Source organism: Pipra filicauda, unplaced genomic scaffold, assembly GCF_003945595.2.
Source record: "Pipra filicauda isolate LSUMZ 115617 unplaced genomic scaffold, ASM394559v2 scaffold185_size1782982_pilon, whole genome shotgun sequence".
NCBI classification, from domain to species: domain Eukaryota; kingdom Metazoa; phylum Chordata; class Aves; order Passeriformes; family Pipridae; genus Pipra; species Pipra filicauda.
This window is the reverse complement of record NW_024104293.1, coordinates 1,402,913-1,428,266: the sequence shown is the minus strand read 5'-3', so window position 1 is coordinate 1,428,266 and position 25,354 is coordinate 1,402,913. Positions and strand designations below refer to the sequence as shown.

General features: G+C 48.7%; 1 protein-coding gene across 1 annotated transcript in view; it reads right to left on the bottom strand.

The window, feature by feature from the left end:
* Window positions 1–2,088: 2,088 nt before the first annotated feature.
* The window catches only part of HMCN1 (hemicentin 1), a 161,660-nt gene continuing 138,394 nt past the window's right edge, over window positions 2,089–25,354 (bottom strand). Inside the window, exons 88-107 of the mRNA XM_027723459.2 lie at window positions 24,715–24,885; window positions 23,996–24,166; window positions 22,643–22,813; window positions 20,771–20,941; window positions 20,344–20,514; window positions 19,606–19,776; window positions 19,239–19,388; window positions 18,925–19,062; window positions 18,488–18,609; window positions 17,450–17,687; window positions 16,574–16,636; window positions 15,433–15,552; window positions 15,041–15,175; window positions 13,601–13,714; window positions 13,206–13,331; window positions 10,926–11,054; window positions 6,955–7,305; window positions 4,828–4,947; window positions 4,371–4,497; window positions 2,089–3,359 (exon numbers count right to left, since the gene is read on the bottom strand). Of these exons, the coding sequence (XP_027579260.2) occupies window positions 2,993–3,359; window positions 4,371–4,497; window positions 4,828–4,947; window positions 6,955–7,305; window positions 10,926–11,054; window positions 13,206–13,331; window positions 13,601–13,714; window positions 15,041–15,175; window positions 15,433–15,552; window positions 16,574–16,636; window positions 17,450–17,687; window positions 18,488–18,609; window positions 18,925–19,062; window positions 19,239–19,388; window positions 19,606–19,776; window positions 20,344–20,514; window positions 20,771–20,941; window positions 22,643–22,813; window positions 23,996–24,166; window positions 24,715–24,885 (3,326 nt within the window). The 3' untranslated portion in view covers window positions 2,089–2,992. The remainder of the gene's footprint in view (window positions 3,360–4,370; window positions 4,498–4,827; window positions 4,948–6,954; window positions 7,306–10,925; window positions 11,055–13,205; window positions 13,332–13,600; window positions 13,715–15,040; window positions 15,176–15,432; window positions 15,553–16,573; window positions 16,637–17,449; window positions 17,688–18,487; window positions 18,610–18,924; window positions 19,063–19,238; window positions 19,389–19,605; window positions 19,777–20,343; window positions 20,515–20,770; window positions 20,942–22,642; window positions 22,814–23,995; window positions 24,167–24,714; window positions 24,886–25,354) is intronic.

The window sequence follows — 25,354 nt, the reverse complement described above, 5'->3', positions numbered from 1 at the left end:
CGGGGACAGGGCAGGAGAAAATGCCGCCCCAGGAAACCCAATGAGCAGTGGAACAGGAGGCTCCTACAGAAGGATGGCAGCACTGAAGCATTAACTCTGTGTTCAGCACATCTCTGAACTACTCCACAGCAATTGCTCTCCCTAGGACCTCCTTTTGAACTACTTGGTGTAGTGTTTTTCTTCTAATAAGAACTTCAGATTCTCATATACTCATATGGTAAGTGTTAGGGAGTTCAAGCCAGTGTCAGACAGTGCTGGCTCTGGGATCAAGTAGGTGTTTCCAGAGGGCCTTTTGCTCCTTCTGGGATAGACATCACGTCTATGATTTAACTACTTAACAAGGTTCCTAGTTCTTTACCTGGGGCCTTTCACCACTCCCTCCAAATGCAAATCACCCCCTCTCCTTCCACAGTGGTTTCCAGGTCTCTGCCCTCACTGTCTGTGTACTGACCACAGGCAGCACCAGGGCTCTGTTCCTCAAGCTGAACAATGAACAGACCTTTAACTGTGGTCATTAATGGCCAACATTCTTCCATTCAGTCTTGAATTAAAATATATCACAATGTTTAAGCCAGAAGTTCCCTTTCAGCATCACAGGGGTAGTCTGGACTGTACCTGCAGGCAGAGTTAGTCAGAATTAACTGTTTGCATGTTCTCCATCCCAATTTTCACCTGCATTTCCTTTTGTATAGAATTTGATATAGGTTTGTTCCTGACAGGAGGGCATTTGCAAATTGTCTTGTGATAAATGATATGGTGACCAAATCAGCCTTCCATGGGATCGCAGTGAACCTTTCACAGTGCAAATATTGCTGCAGACTAATGACAAAGTGACTGTACAGCCCTTAGCCACGGAAAATTGCATCCCAAGGTTTGGTCAGCCTTACCTAAAGTGGTAATAAACACAGTAGAATATTTGTTGTATTTATAAAATTTAAAATTTGCATTTATGGGCACATAAACACATACTAATCTGTCTCTTGCCTCTCAGCTTCGACCAGAAAAACTAATAATAAACAGTAGCCTTTCCAGCCTGTTTGCAACAGGGTCAGGGAGCTTGTGGAGGTAGAGTTGCTCTGATATTTAATTACCAGGTCTGCAATTCTTCTAATAGAGCAAAAGAGAAATTCATAACACAGATCAAGGTCCAAGGAAGAGAAAGCCACGGCACGAGTTCTCCTTTATCCAGCACTTCCCTCCAAACAGTCCCTGAGTGAAGCCACAGAGCTCCCAGTGACCCACAGCTCCCCGGGCCCTCAGTCTGTGCCATCAGCCAACAGCCTCCACGTGCACAAGCAGCTGCTCCCTGAGCTGGGCTACTGGAAAGCATGGGATGAGCAGGCAGACAGGGGAAAGGAGCTGTGCATGTGTCAGTGCTTCGGTGACTTCCATGTGGTAGGTGACTGGCCCTAAAAGTACTAACAGATTTGCCTTTAAAGGCTCTCCACTCTGTTATAGAGAGGGGGTTTTTCCTCCTCACAAAACATCTCAGATAGAAATTTCCTGTTGTCTGGGAGTGGAGTTAAGAGTCCCTTAAGGACATCATTTTCAGTGTGATTCTCAATCCTTAAAAGACACCGAGGTAACTACCCATACTTATTACAGCTTACTCTTATTTCTCCTCCCTTCATGTCTTTGTCAGGGAATTTGTTTTCCTTGATCTGCTTTTATTTTTCAAATCAGGCTTCTAAAAAGCAAGCCTGTTTTGCTTGAAGTCTGACACTCATGTAAATTTGTATAAAGAGCAAAATGGTTTTAAGTCATCCTTGTTTTGCAGGACTATCTCACTTGGTGCAATGGAAAGGGAACAAAGAGCAAGGTTAGGGGAAAATTGGTGGATCTTTCACTGGAGATAATATTATTCAATAATACACACAAAATGCTATTGGGAAACAATTTGTCCCTGGGGCTAAAAATATACTTTAATGCTGGTGATAATCTCTTACTCTCCCTGAGTGCCAGGAAGAGGGAAAACAGCTGGAGGTGCTCCCTGGTTTGCTGGGCACGATACCTTCTGCACTCTCCCCTGGCACTCAAGGAAAGAGCTTTACAAAGGGGAAGGAATTTTTTTCAAAGATAAAACTCTCAGCAGTCACAAAGGTAATGGGAACCTTTATTTTGATTATTTTCATTGCACTGACATTGTCCTTTTATGCAAACTTAACTGTAAAACACTCTTGAGATACTGCATAGAAAATACACATAGGAAAAAACACATATATACACGTCCATAAAAATAGAATACATCTTGGCAAAATTACCTGTGTACAGTGTATTGACATTATTGAACCAAACTTACACCACCTGGGGAGAAAAATGTTCCATGTGCGTAAAAACCCAGCACCTTGACTGAGTTGGGAGTACTGCAATGGGTTAAATAAATGGCTATACCAGAATGGCAGAGTAAAAACAACTTATAAAATACCTGCTGGATAAAGTACAAGTAGCCATGTTGTTTTTTTCTTCCAAAAAATAGTGACATCTCTACATTTGCATGGAACCCAAAGGTACCAGTTCCAACTCTCCTGTAATTTGTTGGCTGAAAACAGACTTTAGAATCATTTGTTTCAGCGTTTGCAATCCCTGGGCACGGTGGCATTTGGTGGTTTTAAGCACACAACACAGTACAGCACTTGTACTAATTCTATTGGGTGTTGAGAAGGAAAAAAACCTAATAGATATAAAACGGTAAAACACTTTGCAACCTTTAAAACCTTTAAAATATGCAGACCACTTGTTTTCTTCTGGTCAGGCTTTTCTTCAGTTGCTTTCAATGGAGGCTGCTCCTTCCTTACTGCTTTGACCACGTGGATTTTCCCTGCTGGTTTTCAGAACGTACTGTGGAAAACGACTACTCCAGTGTAATAAATAAAGCAAGCGGTAACAGGTCCTCAAAGCCACGGATTTTCCTCTTGAACTGGAACAGTGGGCCTGGGGAGGCAGCCTGGGGGAAGGAGCAGAGCGTGGCACCCCTGTAAGATGGCACGGGGTGTCAGTAGGGGTAGGCGGACACGGCGATGTACACGATGAAGGTGGTCTGGTACTCGAGGCTGCCGTCGGCGCCGTAGGACAGGGCCCTCACCCCCATGCGGTACGTCCGGGGCTCGCGCAGCGCCCGCCGCGTGAACACCACCCCCTTGAGGTTCTCGTCCCGCAGGGCGAACGGCACGGCCGGGTCCTCCTCGGCCATGGAGAAGGTGGTGCGCGGGTGCACCACCTGCTCGTGGGTGTAGGCCACCAGCCGGATCAGGTCCTGCCCCGCCGCGATGCCGAAGGGCAGCGAGACCAGCTTGTACTCCAGGGCGTAGGTGCTCAGGTCACACTCCAGGTCGTTGGCCGGGCAGCTCTTGAGACAGAACCTGGGAAGAGGCAGAAGACTTTAGCTCGGGGACAAGGCACAATATCCTCAGTGCTGCAACAGGTCTTAGAGGAGAAACTCTCCCCTGCTGCAGATTAAAATTTCTCTGTCAAGTGCTCATCTACTCCTTCATCCATTGTTCCTTTAAAGCTACAGCCCCTCGACTGTCCCATTTTCCCTCAATAGGATCACCTCAGAAACACACTGGCTACGTTTGTCATCAAAGCCAGGGTGTATGTTTTAGTGACCACACTCTTAAACAGCAGAGCAGATGGGCTGGTTTAAAATGTCCGGGGCAGCTCCATTTGAGGTGTCTGTCTGTTAGATCTTAAAGAATTTGGAATGAAGGGCAGAGTAAATTCTACTTCTATTAATCAAAACTTAAAATAGGAGAACTTTTCTAGTGCTGCTTGTCAGTGTAAACAAACAAGGGTCAAAGGCCATGACCCATGTCAGCTTAAATGTCACTGCAGTTGAGTTTGATCCCAAAAGATGGTTTCTGACTATGAATCAAGCTATTGCTTTGAGTATGTTAAAAGACTAAAAGAAATTAATGTGTTGGGTTTTTTTTCCAGAAGAGGGAAACAACAAAACTTATCAGGAACCGTAGCATTATTTTCATGACTAAAAGAATATATTCGATGCTTTGAAGCTGGTAGCAAGTCAGGCCAGTAGAGAGATTCAGATATCAGGAATTGTTCCCTGTGAGGGTGGGGAGGCCCTGGCACAGGTTGCCCAGAGAAGCTGTGGCTGCCCCTGGATCCCTGGAAGTGTCCAAGGCCAGGTTGGACGGGGCTTGGAGCAACGTGGGCTAGTGGAAGGTGTCCCTGCCCAGGGCAGGGAGTGGCGCTGGATGGGCTTTAATGTCCCTTCCACCCAAACCATTCCATGAGTCTATGATTCTGTGATTTTTATCAGCTTTACTGGTGTCTGGCAAACTTAAAATGTTCTTCTTTAACAAACACAGGTCTCAGCTTGGGATGGGTGAAAAAAGGCTGAAAATAAAACGTACCCAGAAAGTGGCTCTCGCTGGTAGTTGGGTGGACAAGGTGTGTCTATGCATTGGTAGCTTCCTCTCATGTTGAAACACATCTGATTGGATCCACAATTAATGTTCTGTTCCAGGCACTCATCAATATCTGGATGGAAAAACATGCAAGGGATCAATTGTTGGCAGAATTAGAGGGTAGACACCAAAGTGGGTAAAGGCTGAGCAGAGCACAGAGGGTGCCTCTGCCTGACCCTGGAGCTTGGGGCTCAGCGTGTAATGTGAGCTCACAGGGGAACTTCAGAGAATTAGAAGGTGCAATTGTCTTGTTTGCTGCTGGTTTAGGGAACATTAAGCTGTGGAATATAAAACTTCTGAAAACTGGAATTTTGAAGGCTCTCCCACGAGCAGCTCAGGGAGGTGGCTGAGCCCCGTCCTGCTCTGTAGCATGTTCCCTTGCAGCTCTGCCCACTGCCCGTACCTTGGCAGGTTTTGCCGTTGGCCATGAGGCGATATCCCGAGGGACAGGCACACTGGAAGCTGCCCAGGGTGTTCCTGCACTCGTGCTGACAGGTGTCCCTGCTCTCACATTCATCGATGTCTGTGGAGAGAAGCGCCATCACGTCAGGATTACCTGACCCTGGATGAACTGTTCAGGTGTATGGACAGAGCTGGGGGAAGCTGTCTGGATCTTGTTTCCTGATGGGGCTGAATGTGTCAGACTAGAGTGTCCTCTCCCCTTACCTGTGCCAGCCCTTGTAACTGTAGTAACTACAGCCAGCTCTGAGGGGGTCCTGCCCTCTTGGGACAGCAGCTGTAGCACACAGCCCAGCTGAAGGGACCGGGAGAGGGGGGGATCTGTGTCCACTGACAGGGTTATACAAACACAGATCTGCCCCCGAGGCAAGCAGAGCTGATCATCTGATAATCAGGTGTTAAGCCACATGCTTGGGGAACACCCAGATCAGTTATCTTGCCTTGACAGTGGGGAAGTGGTTCCTACAGTCAGTCCCTCCTCAGGGAACACTGTTTCCCTTCCAAACAACCTTCCCTATGCCACGGGGATGAGTAAAGCTCAGTATCTGGAAAGACTATCAATAACTGCTCTTAACTTTTTTTTTCTTAAATCGCCCTCTCAAATACAGAAGTACCAGACCACATTATGTAAAGTTTGCAAAGCAAACTAGTGTGATTTAGACAATTTATAATTATAGTGGCTTTTCAAACATCTGCCTAATTCAGCACAGCAATACAGTTAATCTCATGCAAGATTTCAGATTTGCATGATTAAACCAGTGGCAGGAAGGTCTTGGCTTCCCTCTCTCTAATTTACAGGGGTTGCATTAGATCAAAATGTAAAAAGAGAAGAGAAGCAGATGTGAACAGAAACCTCTGGTGTGTTGTTATCAAATCCTGATGGTTGTCTGTTGAAAGAACTTCAACAAAAGTATCATTTGGGTGTGTTTTTCATATTAAACAGTCATTTTTAAACCTAGATGATTATTACATGAAACAAAAGTACAAGAATATTAACTAATTCCAACTGGAAACTGGGATGAAGATCAGAGGTTGGAGCTTCCCCTTCCCCTCAGTGGGAGCTGTGTCCCTGGGCCTCTCAGTTCAACTGCTGTACCAACCCCCAGGTATGTGACTACTGAAATCTCTTTATAACTTAAATACAAGGTCTGATGTCTGCCTGGCCTTACATTATTTATGAAATGCCTGTTCATGTGTGTCACCATTATATCTCACTGTATAATCCCAGCAGGAATTCTGATGCTAGAACCTCTCTGTAGATCACCATTTACCCTGGAAGGATGTTGTGCCTACTGGGAAGTGTCATTTCCTTAAGATACTCAAAACATGAGATAAGCTGGCAAAGTCTGGCTTAGAAGAAGTGTATTTCCAAAAATTAAGTAATTTTTTTTATATCCCCCAAAAACCAGGGGCAGAGCTTGCCAGTTCCTGTAACTGCCTAGCCTCCTCCTCAGGGAAGAAATGCCTGTGCTGTCACTGCCACAACTCCTGAAAACCTATTTGTTTACTTACCAGCATTCTCTCCAGGCTCGCTGAACTATGCTGTAATCCCTTTTCTTATATAAAATAACAATAATCTAAAAGCTTCTGTGCCTACTGCCCATGTGACACTGACTGTCCCTGTAGCAGTGCTGGCACTGGCCCCAGTGTGCCCAACTCTAAAATCTTTATCCAAAACTTTTCTGAACCGGATTGTTGCTGCCATCAGTGGGAGTCTGACAGAAGCAATGGGACTAGACTGGGGCTGCTGGTGGATTTTGGAGCATGAGAAGATTCACCAAGGTGAGCTAGTGTGATCAGGAGAAAGAGAGTAAGGGAGAGAATAACTTGGCAAACACACAATAAGAAGCACAGTTAAAACAAGAGGTTACAAGGAGGTTTGAAAACATTTTTGCTACAAGGTGAGCAAAGACAGGAGAGGCAAGAACATGCAGAACCCTGTGAGTACTGACCAGGGTAAACAGAAAAAAACCCCACAGCACCACAAACCCTCAGCCCCTGGTAGACATCAAAGAGTAACCTAAGAATAAGGCCCAAAACAAGAGAGTTGCAGAGATAGACTGACATTTACCTACACATCTGCCATTTCTTGCCTCATAGCCTTCAGGACAAGTTTCTCTAATGTTCCTTCTAGTCCTGGAGAAAGGTATTCTGCTGTTCCTATACTCTGAGAAGGAGCTGTAGAGATTTGAGGAGTGCCTGTAATAGTGCTGCTGTTGCTGGTTGTCTCTCCCAGGGGAGAACTGAGCATAGTTATAGCTACTGTAATAGGCCCCAGAACTTGGCAGCCTCTCCAAGCCGGCGCAAGATTTCCCGTCACCCAGCAACTGCTGCCCAGGTGCACAGAGACACTTGAAGCTGCCGGGGGTGTTGGTGCATTGAAAGGCACAGGGTTTAGGCACTTGTTCACATTCATTAATGTCTGCCCATGGCACATGATCCAGAGCCACAAACCATGTGGAAAGGAGAGAAAACAAACAAACAACAACACGTAACTATACGTATATATACACACAGATACTTATCTCAGTCTGAGGAACACGCTGAAGACACAAAGGTGAGACTTTGAGGGCAGTAAAACATGGAGAACACGATGCCAAGCAGGCAGGTTATGCTGTCCTGGACTGTCCCACACCTTTACTCTCTAAGAAATGAGCCTGTGAGGCTCAGTGTGACTGTGCTCCCTCCGGACAGGAGCCCTGCTGAAGGGCCTGCCTCAAGTGTGCAGTGTTTCAGCCTCAGCTCTTCAATACTACAATTTAGTAATGGTTTGGGTTTTTTTCCTTAAGTGCTACACGCTTATGGATGAGTGGGAGAAGCTGCCAGGCCCTTCTTTAAAGGAAGATACTTAACACAGAGCCTTCCAGAGAAGTGCAGTGTTAGAAACTCATTACCCGGCACGGAGGGAAGAGCAACAGGCTCCAGTGCGGTTACTGTGGGGAAATCCTGGAATGGTTTGGGTTGGAAGGGACCTTAAAGCTCACCCAGTGCCACCTCCTGCCATGGGCAAGGACACCTTCCACTATTCCAGGTTGCTCCAAGCCCTGTCCAACCTGGCCTTGGACACCTCCAGGGATGGGGTCAGGGCTGGAGGACGAGTTTCAAGGCTGCAGGGGGGAAGAGGTCAGGTAAGTTCTAACTTGTGATTCTGTTATTGGTCATTCCAGCTGTGACAGGTTGGGGACTTAACAGCAAATATTAATTCACTTTTACACAATTAAGAAATAAAATTATTTTTGTTTTCTTAAGCAATGCATTTTTTTTAAGTTGTTTTCCTTTAAATTGCAATCCAAAGTAATTTGACCCACCCCATCCTTGAATGAAACCAGAGTGCTGAGCAGACAGAGTAAAGGGTTTAGGGTACAACATGCTGAGTGTCCTTCACTCTGAGTAAATTGGGAGTGCTCTCAGGACCTGAGCTGCCCCCACAGGTTCTCTGGCGCTGCCAGTAAGAAACTTCCTAAAATTATCCTCAAGTTACTTCAGGCCCAGCTGGAAATTTGACATCACTGTATTTCTTTTCAAACTTACAGTCTGTCTTCACTAGAAAAAGACAAGAATCTGCAAATTCCAAACAACTATGCAATGTCCAGAAATAAATAACCCAATATTAACACACATCACAACATATGTATAACTGACATATATTATAAACCTTTTTGTAACTAGAAACTAAAAATTATCTTAATCGTGACTCAATTATTTAATATTAGTGGATACTGTATATTCTTTCAACTATTATTGTAAAAATGCCCTTAAGCCAATGTTGTTACACTTCCCTCTGAACAGAGGATTTTTGAGTTTGTAACACTGCAAGCCACAACTGCATGATAATGGTTTTTAAAAAGCAGTACTGTCAGAAACATAGTAGAACATTACACTGCATTTTTAGGAAGTGTTTAATATCTGATATACTTAAGGTTTTAAAGAATTTAGGGGGGTATTAATAATTAAATGTTTTAAGAGTGGGAAATCCAGGAGTAATTACTGCAGAGTATTACAGTATTTTCCAACTGTTATCTGGCAAACAAACAACTGAAGCTTTATAATATATTCTTGAAAATCCTCAGGGTAGGATTGTCAGGTTTTGCAAACAAGAGAACTTCACTTTTTGTATGGCAACAACTAATCTGAATTTTAAATGTATTAATTTCATTGTTTTTCACCCTAAAACTTATAATTTCCTTGGCACTTAAGCGCTGAGTTTTACATTCTGTACATGCATAAAAGAAACCAGCAATAATTCTTTACGACAACCAGTGTCCCTGGAACAAGTTGTGAATGAGCAATAGAAGATTATCATAGAATGAAAGAAAACAGGTGAAAATTGGAGCAGTTTCTTTTGCAGGAGCAGCCTGTGCAATACAAAACCCCAGAGAGTCACCTGCAAATACCCCCTGGCTGTCCCTGTGAGAAGAGCTCACTGAGGGGTGCCAATTTTAATATTTACAAGAACAGGGTAAAATTACTTTGAAATTAAAATAGCTACATTTTCAGGCTTTCTTAAATTTGAAGAACAATATTTGATTTTATATTCTAGACAGCCTTGCCTGTGTTATATACAAACATGCTTTATAGCAGCTTTTTGTGATGCCTTTCCACCTGTGACCTGGTATGTTGAGATTCCACAGAAATGCTGTAATTCAGTGGACTTTATTAACATATGAACTAATGCTTTGGATGAACCTATATTTTAAATATGTTTTTAAGCAGATAAAGATTGAAAGGATAAAAATTCAAGTCATACTTTTAAAGAGGGAGCTTTCAGTGGTCCTTGGTCAGAAGGCAGCTTTAGGGCAGTTGCTGGTGCTTTGTGGAAACCCACAGTCCTAGACTTCATCTAGCTTATTCCTGCCAGAAGTTTACATGGTTTTAATATATGTTAAGAAGTCTGGGATTGATTTTATTTCAGTAGAGATGCAGATGGTGGAAGTAACATCTTGGTCTACAGCCAAACACTTTCTTACTGTAATTTAATCTCTTTAAAAAAAAAACACCCAAACATTCCTGGGTTTTGGTAGTTCAGAATCTTAGGTTGTTAAAGAAAAATAAAATAAGAAAACAGCTATTTATCACTTAGGAAAGCTAATCTTGAAGAAGTCATGAGGGAGGAATAATTCTCTGCTCTGATACATGAGAGCGACCACAACCAACCTCACTAAATGTCAAATACTGACATTCAGGAATCATTAGCAGGGTGAATCAGATATTTTGTTTTAAATATTCTACTGAAATGTAAAAAAGGTGATGCTAAATGATTCCAGTGCCTTCCTGAGGTCTGTTAAATGCCAGGAAGTGTTCTGTACACTGACAGCACATACTCAACTCTTGCTCTCCACGTCAGAGCTGCGAGAGCCTCCCGAGCTGCTCCACCCGTGTGTGGGAAAAAGCTCTGCAGGGCCTCGTGCCAGACAGCTCTGCACAGCTGGCACAGGGCAGTGACTGTGTGGTCAGCATTCCTGGCACGGACAGGAACGCTCCTGCCCTGCTCTGAGCCACCCACACCAGGATAAACGCGTTCAGCTCCCTCTGCTCCACCGTGTGGGGAACCCCCCTGGCAGTGCTGTGTGGGGAGGGGTGTTTGGGATGTCCCTGAGCAGAGGTGAGTTCTGGGTCTATCCTGCCTCTCACAACACTCTCCTTGGGGTGCTCTCCATAGGGGAATCCACGTGATTCCCTGTGTGACTGCCTTCACGTGTGAACCAGTGCAGGCCAGGGGACAGCCAGGCACAGCAACAAATCTCACCTGGTTTTTATAAACGAAGCCTCCTGTGGAAGGGTCCCTCGCCACATCCATCCACCAGTGCCCTGAGACCCTTTTACACTTTGCTTTCAAAGCATGGCCCCAAAACAGTCTCCGTTTGGAACCATTTAGCTTTGCCTGCTTTGAACCGGATGCTTTGTTTTGGATGGGCAATTTGGGACTCCAGAGCAAACTCCTCTCCAGAGCACAGTGTTCACCAGGAACAGCAGTGCCGTGTGCCAGAGCAGCCAGCCCAGGCAGCAGCAGCAGGGGGTGACAGGAGGGTGATTGCAGCTTACCCACACAGGGCCTGCCCATGCCCTGTGCCCGGAAGCCCCGCGGGCACAGGCAGCGGTAACTGCCCCGCGTGTTCTCGCACAGCTGGGGCGCGCGGCACTGGTGCGTCCCGGCACGGCACTCGTCCACATCTGCAGGGACAGCAAAGCAACACTCACCAGGGGCTGGGGAAGGCAGGCAGAGCAGCCTGTGTGCATCTGGCCCTCTGAATGCACACTCTTCTTCTTCCGTGGCGCCCGGGTCAGGCATTACTGTCTAACGTGTGGTACCAAGCACAGCCTGGGGCTCACAAGCTGAAAGCAGGTTTTGGGCAGGTATAGAGAGAAATTTTCAACTGTTTGGCATTTACAGACACTTTTTCCATAAATTTTCAAAACTTTTCATTGAGGTTTCCAATGTGATGAGCTATTCTACAAAGAGAGAGAATCCATCTTCCTGTGATATCATATCTGGGATTGCTCAGCCTGGAGAAGGCTCCAGGGAGACCTCATTGTGGCCTTTCAGTACTTTAGCGCTTACAAAAAAACAGGGAGAGCAACTTTTACATGGGCAGAACAGTTTTAAACTAAAGGAGGAGAGATTAAGTTAGTTATGAGGAAGAAATCCTTCCCTGTCAGGGTGATGAGGCCCTGGCACAGGTTGCCCAGAGAAGCTGTGGCTGCCCCTGGATCCCTGGAAGTGTCCAAGGCCAGGCTGGACGGGGCTTGGAGCAACTTGGGCTGGTGGAAGGTGTCCCTGCCCATGGCAGGTGGGCCCCTTCCAACCCAAACCATTCCGTGATCCCACGAGAGTAAAAGCTTTGGTAGCATCTATAACATCAGCTTGTTAAAAAGCCTGAAGACAGAATTATAGAATCATAGAATCAGCCGGGTTGGAGGAGAACTGTGAGATCATCAAGGCCAGCCCTTGATCTGCTACCACTGCAGTTCCCAGCCCATGGCACTGATGCCACATCAGTCTCATCCTGGAAACCTCCAGAGACAGAGAATCCACCACTTCCCTGGGCAGCCCATTCCAATGCCTGATTACCCTCTCTGGAAAGAAATTCTTGCTAATGTCCAACCTAAACCTCCCCTTGCACAGTTTAAGACCGAGCCCTCTTGTCTTACTGATCACTGCCTGGCAGCAGAGCCCGACCCCCCCCCCGGCTCCCCCCTCCTGCCAGGGAGTTGCAGAGAGTGAGGAGGTCTCCCCTGAGCCTCCTCTTCTCCAGGCTGAACAGCCCCAGCTCCCTCAGCCTCTCCTCACAGCACTTGTGCTCCAGTCCCTTCCCAGCCTTGTTGCTCTTCTCTGGACCTGCTCCAGCCCTTCCATGGCCTTCCTGAGCTGAGGGGCCCAGAGCTGGACACAGCACTCCAGGGGTGGCCTCACCAGCTGAGTCCAGGGGCAGAATCCCTGCCATGCTCCTGCTGCCATACTCTTCCTGATCCAGGCCAGGATCCATTGGCCCTCGTGGCCACCTGGGCACACTCTGGCTCCTGTTCAGCTCCCTGTCCATCCCCACTCCCAGCTCCCTTCCTGCCTGGCTGCTCTCCAGCCCCTCTGGCCCAGCCTGGAGCTGCCGGGGGTTGTTGTGGCCAAAGTGCAGGACCCGGCCCTTGGCCTGCTTGAACCTCATCCCCTTGGAATCAGCCCATGGATCCAGCCTGTCCAGGTCCCTCTGCAGAGTCCTCCTGCCTTCCAGCAGATCAACACACCCCCCAGCTTGGTGTCATCTGCAAACGTGCTGATGGTGGACTCAATCCCCTCATCCAGATCATCAGTAAAGATATTAAACAGGACTGGGCCCAACTCTGATCCCTGGGGACACCACTGGTGACCAGATCCCAGCTGGATGCAGCTCTGTTCCCACCACTCTCTGGGCCTGGCCATCAGCCAGTTCCTAACCCAGCACAGAGTGCCCCTGTCCAAGGCTTTTCTAGGAGGATGCTGTGGGAGATGGTGTCCAAGGCTTTGCTGAAATCCAGACAGACACATCCACAGCCTTCCCCTCATCCACCAGGCAGTGGATAAGCAGCAAGGACCTGGGATCTTAATTCAGAGCTTCTGAGCCAAACTCTTAAGAAACAATGGATAACCAGAGGTGGCAAGGACACATCTCTTCTTTTAATACTAATTCACAAAAGTTAAATATGGATGTTAAGTTAAACTTGAAAAAAAGTTGGTGCCTTAATATGTGCAAATGTTAATAACAGGAGATGGACAAGCTTCAGGATTATTTAAAAATCACCACTGTCCCTGTGTTTCTCATCACCATGGAGTGAATCAGTGCTGCTACTCACCAATGCAGGTCCCATTCTCTGCTTTGGTCATTCCACTGGGACACAGGTCGATGCACTTGTAGCCACCACGGGTGTTCTTGCAGAGCTGATCAGGCCTGCACACGTTCTGCCTGCACTCATTAACATCTTATTCAAACAAAAAGGAAACAAAATAAACAAAGCTTGGCTTCTATATAATGAAATTACACCTGACCATGCCTTTGGATCATTTCATGCTCATGCATCAGTCAGCCCAATCCCTGCTTCCTCTGGTTTTTAGGAGTGTTTTACAGATTCAGAAGTACAGACCAAGTGTATCATCACAGCAGGACTTTCCTTTGTAAACAAACAGAGCGACAAATAAATGTTGAACTCTGCTGGAGAAAGGGAATGGACACTCAGCACTTCATCCCTACCCACGCATTTTCTGCCCTTCAGCTGGAATCCTGGGTCACAGCCACAGTGGAAACTTCCTATGGTGTTGAAGCAACGCTGATGGCAGGAGTTGGACTCTTGGCACTCGTTAACATCTGTGGAACAACACAGATCCTTGACACTGGGACTGGGAACTGCCCTGTGGGCTCAGTTACCTGAGCTCTGGCTGTTACCCCAGGGAGTTCTGCTCAGGAATGTTTGCTGCTCTCCCATCTTTGTAAAAGACAAACCCAAGAGTGTTAAGTTATTCCCTGATTGGATTTTAAATGTACTGCTAAAGACAGAAAAAGCAAAAGGGTAAAAAAAAAAAAAAGAAGGCAAAAAACCGCCCATTAAAGAAACCCAACCCTCAAAGATCCACAACCTTAATAGTGAAAATTTATAGGCAGATATTTGGAGATGCACCTTTAAAGTCACTTTCAGTTGCATGAAGGAGCATTTTCAGTTCCTGAAAGCCAACCCCCAAACTCCCATGTACCCTGAATCCAACCCCCAAACCTCTGTGTACCCTGAATCCAACTCCCAAACCCCCCATGTACCCTGAATCCAACCCCCAAACCCCCCGTGTACCCTGAATCCAACCCCTAAACCTCTGTGTACCCTGAATCCAACCCCCAAACCTCTGTGTACCCTGAATCCAACCCCCAAACCCCCCATGTACCCCAAATCCAACCCCCAAACTCCCATGTACCCTGAATCCAACCCCCAAACCCCCCGTGTACCCTGAATCCAACCCCCAAACCTCTGTGTACCCTGAATCCAACCCCCAAACCCCCCGTGTACCCTGAATCCAACCCCTAAACCTCTGTGTACCCTGAATCCAACCCCCAAACCCCCATGTACCCTGAATCCAACCCCCAAACCCCCCGTGTACCCTGAATCCAACCCCCAAACCTCTGTGTACCCTGAATCCAACCCCCAAACCCCCGTGTACCCTGAATCCAACCCCCAAACCCCCCATGTACCCCAAATCCAACCCCCAAACTCCCATGTGAATCCAACCCCAACCCTGTACCCTGATCCAACCCCCAAAACTCTGTTGTACCCTGAATCCACCCCAACCCCCATGTACCCCCTGAATCCAACCCCAAAACCCCCCGTGTACCCTACCTCTGATCCAACCCCCAAAACCCTCCCCCCAACCCCCAAACCCCCATCTACCCCAAACCCACCCCAAGCCCCCCGGTACCCTGAATCCAACCCAACCCCCATGTACCCTGAATCCAACCCCAAACCCCCCATGTACCCCAAACCCCACCCCAAGCCCCCCTTGTACCCTGAATCCAACCCCAAACCCCCCATGTACCCTGAATCCAACCCCCAAACCCCCATCTACCCCAAACCCAACCCCAAGCCCCCCGTGTACCCCGAATCCAACCCCAAACCCCCATGTACCCCCAACCCAACCCAAGCCCCCATACCCTGGCAGCCGAAGCCGTCGGCCGTTCTCCGGAAGCCGCTCCCACACCGGACCACGCAGTGGAAGGAGCCCATGACGTTCTCACACTCCTGGCCAGGGTGGCAGCTGTGCCCTCCCAGCGCACACTCATCAATGTCTGGAATGACAAACAACCTGAAAACCCCCAGCACAACGGAACACAGCACCCTGAGTGTGAGCAGCTAGAAATACTAGCTGATTTCATTCAGGGATGAAATAATTACAACACCACCAAGAAATTGCATTCTTGTAATGAGAAATGGCCTAAATAGAACCTTTCCTTAGCAATGTGAGTGACTTTTAAGGTATTTTAAGGCCTTAAAGTATTTAAGGGGCACTTTGTATCCGACCTGTCCCCAGCAGCACCTCTCTTACCCTGACACGTCCTCCCGTCAGCAGAGATGGTGAGGCCTTTGGGACAGGAGCAGTAGTAGGATCCCACGGTGTTATGACAGGTATGGGAGCAAGGATTTCCCACAGCACATTCATCTTCATCTGGAACAAGGAAACGTTTGCAAACCCAGTGAGACTTCCAAGAAACTGCACCAAAGCGACCCTTCCTCAGAGGTGTGTGACTGGTAAAGCCACAGGGCAAAACTGGACCCAGTAACGGAGCAGCTTCTGTACAACTCCCTTCATGGACAACCTTCCAGGGGCCAGCACAGTAAGCCAATGAAGTACCTCAGATGATTGCTCCTTAAACCAAGCATGACAGTCAGCTAAAGAGACAGTCAGAATGCTCACACCCTTCCAGCAGGATGGAGGTGGAGAGAACCATCCAATAGGTTCCCCAGCAGGAACCTGTGGGCTGTGGTCTGGGTTGCCAAGGTAAGTCCTTCCTTGCTCTGCAGGTGCTGAGGCTCAGTGTCCCTCAGGTGTATCTGAGGGACTGAGGAAAAGGCTCTCTGACACTACTCACATTCTGGGTGAGGAGAGAAGCAAGGTCTTCATCTGCCATTGGATCCACACCCTTTGTCAATGGCACTGACACTTTCTGAAGTACTGCATGGTTTGAAACTCTAACTAAAGGTGGTGTAGGTCCCAAGGGCGAGCACTGTGTCCAGCTCTAGAGATCTCAGTACCAGACAGACACGGACCTCTGAGAGCAGATCCAGAGGAGGTGATGGAGATGCTCCAAGGGCTGGAGCGTCTCTGCTCTGGACACAGGCTGGGAGAAGAGAAGGGTCCAGAGTGACATTATTAAGAGAGCTGGAGAGGGACTTGGGACAAGGAAACGGAGGGACAGGACACAGAGAATGGCTTCCCGCTGCCAGAGGGCAGGTGAGATGGGATACTGGGAAAAAACTCTTCCGTGTGAGTAAGGCCCTGGCACAGGTTGCCCAGAGAAGCTGTGGCTGCCCCATCCCTGGAAGGGTCCAAGGCCAGCTTGGACAGGGCTTGGAGCAACCTGGGCTAGTGGAAGGTGATCCTGCCTGTGGCAGAGGGTGGGATGAGTTTTAAGGTGCCTTCCCCCCACCCCGTGAGTCTGTTATTACACCACCCCGTCCATCAGTACCTGAGCAGTAAGGCCCAGACGAGTACAAACCAAACCCAGCAGGGCACTGGTTGCTGCGATCCCCTGGATGGTAAAGGAAGCACACGTTACTTGGGGACAAAAATATGGCCATTTTACTACTTTAGCACTAAGAATTGCAGCCCAGCTATTTATGAAGTATTTACTATACTTGAACACCAAAACAGAAACTTTTAAATCCAGCCTTTAGTAGTTTTTCTACTTGGGCTGTAAAAGTCAGTAGTACATGTTTTATGCTGGTTTGAATAACATCAAATGGTGTGTGGAGGTTCCCCTTGGAGTGACTGCAAGTTCAACCTCATTACTACCTGATTTATATTTATGTGGGTTTTGCTGGGGGGAGAAAATACACAGTCCTTTTTCTTACTAGGTATGGGAACACAAACCCAGACATAAAACCCACCACACAAAAGCACCCTGACCCCACAGAAAAGCAACAGGTTGGACAGGGCTTGGAGCAACCTGGTCTGGTGGAAGGTGTCCCCACCCTTGGCAGAGGGTGGGACTGGATGGACCTCAAAGTCCATTCCAACCCAAACCACTCTGGGATTCCATGATAATTTCATTTTAGAGAATGAAAGGGACGTGCAAGGAAATGGAACTATTTCAGGTTAACTCTGAGGCTGCTGGGGATGCCGCTGGCAGTGTGGTGAGAACCAGGGGTGAAGGAAGTGCAAACCACAATAGCTCTTACGTGTTAGTCCGTGGGTACATTAATGAGACAGGCAGGTCTCGAGATCTACAATAAAGTTACCCAACTCTCACAGAATTTCCTTTTGAGGCTACAGGGAATGAATTCTAGGAGAAGAAGACATTATTTTGCCATTGTTTGATTTCTGGGAAAGACTAGAACAGTACCTTTTGCAATGGAAGCCTGGATTTTGAAAGCCACAGCTTCTTCCAGTGGGTTGTAGTCCGTTGCAATGGAGGAAGCGTGGAGTGTTTCCACCAGGAAGGGCATCTTGCCCTTGGTGTAGTCGTAGGTGACGGTGTGGTTCCAGGTGTAGGGAACGCTGACTCCATCCATGGTGAAGAGCCGGGTGGAGTGGGCGTACAGCTGCCCCGGGCCAGTCTGGATGTAGTCCTCGGTGTAATCCTGGAACAGCAGGATTTGGGCATCAGCTGCTGAGTGCAGCCAAAACCTGGGCCATCTTGCATTTTAAAGTTGCATGAGAGTTCAGAGAAAGGGTTTGATCTGAACAAATGGTATTACACACACACATGTCCTTTCCACTTGTTTTAACTGCTGAACCTTAACAGCACCTGGTGCATTTCTTTAAACAAGATACAGACCGATGTACTGAGGAGCCTGATGATGGAGGCCACAGCACTGCCAAAAACCCGAAAACGATCCTACTCTTTAATAACAGTCTTTTCAGGTCAGAGTATTTTGTTTGTATTCTAAGTCAGATGCTGACAAACGTGCTAAATAAACACTCAGTAGAGAAAAATTCTGCCACTAAAAAGAGGTATAAATATTGGACATACAGTACATTGCAGTGTAGCAAAATATCAACAACTTTATGTATATTTATTGTACAGTGGGATTAACACAGAGAAATACTGGTCAACTACCACTAACTAATGACTAAGTCAGAGAGGTTAAAGATGCCCCTTTCCAGCTCTATCAAAAGCAACACCAATGTGCCTGCAATAACTACCCTAAAGACCCTTCTCAGCACCACCTGGCAACATCTCAGATTCTTGAGAGACCAACATCACCTGCCTGATGACGACATTTTGCTTTCAAAGGCAACATCAGCATCTATCAGTTAAACCAGGCATAAAACAAGCCACATACAGTACAACAGTTTTCAGGAGTTAGTGTTTGCTGCTTTACCCTAGATGAGGAGGGAGGGAGAGAGGAAGGAAAGGAGGGAGGGATGGCAGCTTTACCTTCACGTTGACATCAGCCAGGGCCGGGAGCTGCAGCACGTGGCCGCTCACAACCACGTCCAGGAGCAGGGCCCCGTCAGAGTCCAGGCCCCGCGCGACGTGCGTCAGCCGCAGGATCTCACCTGGGGATTGCAGAGCACCTTGGTGTGTCCAGCTTCCCAACCAGACTCCCGTTACCACAGGGGATCAGAACTGGAATCCCCTGACGAGTTATTTTATACTTGCATTTTCTAAGGGGTACTATCATCAAAACCATGGCATGTTTCAAATCACAGCTCTAAAAGCTGTATTTAAGCCTCAGACACAGTCACTCAGAAAATACTGCTGTGAGCACAAGACTCAAGTTTCAGCAATGGTCCTGTGCAATTTTTTAAGAAATGCAGGATCTATCCAGCTTAATGGACACGGAAAGAGCTGGTCTATCCCAGGGAACTCACCAGTTGCAAACTCCACTTGAGTTTCTCTCTTGAAGACGGCATCAGTGAGCGTGAACCCGTTCATTGCTTCCCCAATTTCTTTGGCAGTTGTCCAATAAACTGGGCTGAGAATGGAAACGAGCTTTCTCATAGCTGGGCCTGAAAGAATGACCACAGAACATCAGGGAGCTTTAATTTGAACATCATGGGACCCACATCCCCAAGAGTGAATGCAGACCTAAAACTAAGGTAACCCTTCAGATCTAAACCAGAAGACAGGATGTATTGGTGTACTCAGAGCAAAAAAAAAAAGTGATAAAAGTGAAAAAGCCTACCAATGCTCCGAGGGACGTTTGTGATCTTTGCCTGGATGACTCTGGTGTCAGAGTCTGGGCTGTCTGTCACCGTGGCGTTCAGGAAAGCAATCCCAAATTCCACATCATTAATGTTGCCAATGATGCTGCCCTTGGCACGGGCAGGCCCACCTGTGCAGAGGGGGGAAGGAGGGAGGGAAAAAAATGGGCCACATGATGTGTGCTGTTGGATATTGCAGGGGAGATTGAATTGAGCTTAAATTGCAAGGGAGGTTTAAGCCCAAAAAATTAAATTACTCGGTCAGTTGGGCAAGACATGAGAGAGCACCAGTGAAATCAGGAGAGCCACAGGCTTTCCCCACACCGCACAAGCTGTAAATGAACTCACCGGGACACGCTTGGGTGTTGCACCGGGATATCTGGGAGGAGTCCCCGGGGCAGGGCCGGCCGCGGTTCGATGGGGCGGGGCTGCCGCACAGGCGTACCCGGCTCTGCTCTCCCCCTCCACAGGAGGCAGAGCACGGGCTCCACGGCTGCCAGTGCCCCCAGTTCCCATCCACTGGAGAAACGGAGAACGAAGAAAGCCATTTTTCAGTTTCAATGTTTCAGGCTGCATCGGTTATGCTCAAGTTCATTACTTCTTGAGGGAACCAGTGTGTTAAAGGAATAGTTCAAAGGATGACCAAACCACCTTAGTGGGCAGGTGTGAACCTTCTCCCTCAGAAACATAGTGGAAGAGACATTTTCATATGCTATGTCCTGGTTTGATTTATTCCCTCTCCTTTTGGGAAAATCTAACATGTGAAGGGCAAAATCCTTGTCAGGTGACAGTCATTTAAAAAGGCAGAGGATTATTAGATTGTATGAAATCATAAGGAATTACAAGGATTTTCACAGAATCTCAGAAGGTTTGGGTGGAAAGGGGCCTTAAAGCCCATCCAGTGCCACCCCCTGCCATGGGCAGGGACACCTTCCACCAGGCCCAGCTTGCTCCAAGCCCCGTCCAGCCTGGCCTTGGACACTTCCAGGGATGTTCTACATTCCTTCCACAGTATGAAAATCTCCCACACATTATGGGATGCCCTCCAGAGCCAGCTGCGTTGGCCCCGGGGCAGCGAGCACTCACCTGGGCAGGGGTCGGTGCTGCACCTCTGGCTCTGCAGGTCGGGCCCAGCGCAGCCCCTGCCGCCGCTGGCGGGGCGCGGGTTGTCGCAGCTGCGGTGCCGCCGGGCCTGGCCCCCCCCGCACGTCCGGCTGCAGCTGCCCCAGCTGCCCCACGGGCCCCAGTTGCCATGGACTGAAAAAATAAGTCACATCTGATCTGTCTTCCTCTTAATAACAGTTATTTAAAACCAGACAGTAAAGCAAGGAAAACACTTCTACTGGAGAGTTAACTTCTTAATCTCTTTTCCCAAAATAAAAAGAACCACAGCTAAGAAAGGGATCCGTTCAGCCCCCTGGTTGTTGTGGGAGTGTGTGACTTGTGCAGTGCATCCCTCCCCTCCTGCACTCCCCCCAGGAAGGGGGTGAGCAGCCCGACCCGGAGCACTTACTGGGGCAGGGATCGCTGTTGCAGAAATCCATCTGAACGTCACTCCCTTCACACTTGTGTCCCCCGAACTGCGGGGCCGGGTCCGAGCAGAGCCGCGTCCTCTGCCTACTGCCCCCCCCACAGGACACGCTGCAGGCGCTCCAGCTGCTCCAGGGGGCCCACTTCCCATCCACTGCGGACAGAGAGGCACGGCACAGTTACAGTCTGACTGCGGGAATGACAAAGCAAAGCAGTGCTACCTCAGGAAAACTGACCGGGGGAGGTCACAGACTCTTTCCAGAACATCTCGGCAACGCAGGCATTCCTACACAGGGACCTGGGGGTTCTGCTGGAGGAGGGATGGACGTGACCCATCCATGTGCGCTGGCAGCCCCAAAACCCCCGTGCCCTGGGCTGATCCCCCAGCGTGGGCAGCAGGGCAGGGGGGGAATCTGCCCCCCCAGCTGAGACCCCCCTGCAGAGCTGCTCCAGCCCTGGGGAACAGCACAGCAAGGACATGGAGCTGCTGGAGAGAGTCCAGAGGAGTAGAGGGATGGAGCAGCTCTGCTGGGAGGAAAGGGGAGAGCTGGGATTGTTCAGCCTGGAGAGAATAATCCAGAGTGACATTATTGCAGCCTTCCAGTGCCTAAAGGGGCTCCAGGAGAGCTGGAGAGGGACTTTGGACATGGGCCTGGAGGGACGGGACAAGGGGGAATGGCTTCCCACTGCCACAGGACAGGGTCAGATGGGATATTGGGGGGAAATCCTTCCCTGTGAGGGTGGTGAGGCCCTGGCACAGGTTGCCCAGAGAAGCTGTGGCTGTCCCTGGATCCCTGGAAGTGTCCAAGGCCAGGTTGGAGCAACCTGGGCTAGTGGAAGGTGTCCCTGCCCGTGGCAGGAGGTTGGAACTGGATGAGCTTTAAGTCCCTCTCAACTCAACCCATCATTCCATGATTCTATGATTTCCAGGAGTGACAAAGAGATGACCTGTCTTTTAAATAACCCATAAACCTGACCAGAATCCTGGTCCTCTGGCTGCAGCTGCACTGTCTGAAGATGGAGCCATCACCACCTTCTCCACCCCCTTCCTAACCCACCTGTGATTGACTGGTTCTGCAGTTTGGATACCAACATCCAGCACCAATGGACATTGCTACTCAGGGATCTCACGTGGGGCAGGTCTGAGCAGCTGAGCACAGGGGGCTCTGATCTCCTAAGATGTGGTGACACAAACTGGCACAATCACATCCATGTAAGCACTGGAGCTGGGGGCTAAGAGGCTGAGTAGTCCCAAGCCATTTGTAAGCAACAGCATCCTCAGCAGCAGCACACGGAGCTGTATAAACGTGTAACATCAGGCCCTTGGGTGCTCCACTACCACGAGGTCAGTTCTCCCTCCCACCAGCTGTAGTCACAGTGGGGACTCAGCGCAGGATCTGGCATGTGAAAAATGGAGCATGAAGCCAGAAGGCTCAGTCTGAGCTACTGCACATTCCACTCCATGGAACTTCCCTTTGTTATCCCTGCACTCAGCCAAATATAGAGGTCCTGTTTCAAAATCCTGAGTTTTCCTATCCACTCACGAAGGACTCATTGAAAATGTGGAAGGAAAGGATAAATGAAAAACAGATCCTAGGAAAATTAAAAAAAAAAATGTTTAGGAAACCTGTAATTTAACTGCCAAGGATTTAAACTGCTGCTTTTTTGGGGTAAAGGAAGAGAAGCAAGGACAGCAGAAGAAATCCCATCTCTAGGGTCTATAGAGGGAGGCTGAACATGTGAGGGCCAGGACAGTAAAAGCCTGGAGGGGGAATTTGTTCAGTACCCCCCGTTCAGAGCTGGCAGTGTCAAACCCAAAGGGAGCAGCCAGACGGTGTGAGCAGTGTCCCCTCACCTGGGCAGTGTCTCCGCTGGCACAGCTGCAGCTGGGTGTCGGGGCCGCGGCAGCGCTGCCCGCCGTGCGCGGGGGCCGGGCTGGCACAGAGCCGCGCCCGCCGCTGCGTGCCCTGCCCGCACGTCTCGCTGCACGGGCCCCACGGCAGCCACGGGCTCCACTCCCCGGCCACTGCAACGGCAGCACACAGCACATCACACATCACACCGCTCCTCAGGAGCTGCTCAACACCACAACGGCAACAACACACGCCCTGAGCGTGCCCTGGAAACCTCTGCCTTGAGCAACAGCTGAAATGGGTCAGCGGTTTGGTTTTTAATGCATCACCTCGCCGTGACCTTGGAACAACAGAACCGACAAGACCCGAGGGAATGGCCTGAAGTTGTGTCAGGGGAGGTATCAGGAAAAGGCTCTTCCCCCAGAGGGTGGTTGGGCACTGCCCAGGCTCCCCAGGGCAGTGGGCACAGCCCCAAGGCTGCCAGAGCTCCAGGACGGTTTGGACAACGCTCTGAGGGACAGGGTGGGATTGCTGGGGTGTCTGTGCAGGGCTGGGAGCTGGACTGGATGGTCCTTGTGGCTCCCTGCCAAATCAGCATAGCTGTGATCCTGTGAACACTTGATCAAATCTGGCATCTCCCAAGTTCCCTGGATGGGCTGGAGGTCTGAGCCTGGCCAAAGCTGGCACACAGCTCCAGAGCCAGAGCTGATTCTGCTGCCAAAATCTAGAGAAATAAGTCTCAGGCCCATGGATGAACATTTGGAATCATGAGTTCAGGAAAAAGGGAAAAATCAATACAGTGAAAATTGTACAGAAGGGAACCTCTCAGTGGTGAAGGTTCTGAGTAAACTACAACCTCTCCAACATAGGAAGTAATGAGACAGGAAGGAAACCTGAACATTCAAATAGTTAGCAGGAAGATGTGGCTGAAAATTAGAACAACAGAGGAAAATATACAGATAAAGTAATAAATTACCAATGATCATTATTTACATGGCTTTTAAATAGTTGGTGATTTGGGTTTGGTTTTTTTTTTAACTGGCTTTGCAGAAGAGGTTGAGAGCGGTGAATTTACTCTGTGAGAATGTGAGTATCAAGTACTGGAAAACATCAAAATACAAAATTTACTTTTTAGTGATGTAAAAAAAAAAAAGAAATTGCTGAGAATATTCCTTGCCGTTACTTTTGTGATTTCTGTTTCCAAGAACTGGTGCCATTCAGTGAATTACAACCAAGTTTAAAACAAAAAAAAACAATCCCAACTTAAATAAGCTGAGAGAATTTGGGTTTGGAGAAAAAAAGAAATGTATATATGACGCCCCTTGTGCAAATAACTTAAATTCCTCGTGTCTTACCTGGGCAAGGCTTGACATTGCACATGACTGACTCCACAGCACTGCCCTTGCAGGGCTGTCCCCCGTGCTGGGCCGGGGGGGCACTGCAGGTCCTGCTCCTGGTCCTGTTGCCATGTCCACAGCTCTTGGAACACTCTTCCCACGGTCCCCACTCCGACCAGCTGCCATCCACTGGGAAACAGAAACACCCCCAGTTTCCTTTAAACAACAGTTTTTGGTATTTAATGAAAATTCCTCTTTCTTTACATGAAAGGCACAATCAGTTCCAACTGCTTAGAAAAATGAATCTGCCATGAAGGTCTGTGATGGTGATGATTCATTGCCCGGCCACAACACAAGGCACACTAAAAATATCAATTCACTGTGGCCTTTTGATACTTAAACAGGGCTTATAAAACAGAGGGAGAGAGACTTTTTACATGGGCAGACAGTGACAGGACAAGGGGGAATGGTTTTAAACTGCTAGAGGGCAGGGGTAGACAGGATATTGGGAAGGAATTGTTCCCTGTGAGGGTGCTGAGGCCCTGGCACACGTTGCCCAGAGAAGCTGTGGCTGCCCCTGGATCCCTGGAAGTGTCCAGGGCCAGGTTGGACGGGGCTTGGAGCAACCTGGGCTAGTGGAAGGTGTCCCTGCCCATAGGAGGGATGGAATGAGATGGTCATTGAGGTCCCTCCCAACCCGGGTCACTGTGGGATTCCAGCTGTGGCAGAGGGAGTACCTGGGCAGGGCCTGCTGTGGCAGCTGCGCACGTCGGTGACGGGCCCCTCGCAGGTCCTGCCCCCGTTGGCCGGGAGGGGGTTGTTGCACTGCCGGACCCGCTCCTGGACCCCCTGGCCACAGGTGACGCTGCACGCCCGCCATTCCAGCCATGGGGAGAACCCTCCATGCACTGCAGGGGAACAGGGAGGCTGCTTGGAACGTGCTTGTGCTTAAAACTCTCTTAGATGAGTGAAAAATGCTCTCCCTGAGCCACCCTTGGAAATCAAACTCACTTCATGTCTTCACTACTGCAAAAATATCTTCCTGCAGCTCACAGACAATTACTGCTTATGCTCCTAAAGGCTGCTCTTTAGAGGCACAGTTCAGTGATGTGTTCTGAGCATGGGTTCAACACCCTTTCCATTATTATTTATGTCTCTCACTCCACACCCTCTGCCTCACCCAGCAGGATGAGTATAATGGAATCAAACGTCATGAAACAGAATCCCACTGACATCTCAGACAAGGCTTAACTCAGACCTCATAAGGAAGATAAGATCGAATCTCTTATCCATAAAACGTGGGTAGGATAAAATCTTGGCCCCCCTGGACCTCAGGGAAGGCTGTAATGTGCCGGTGTGGAGCCACCGTTGGCTGGG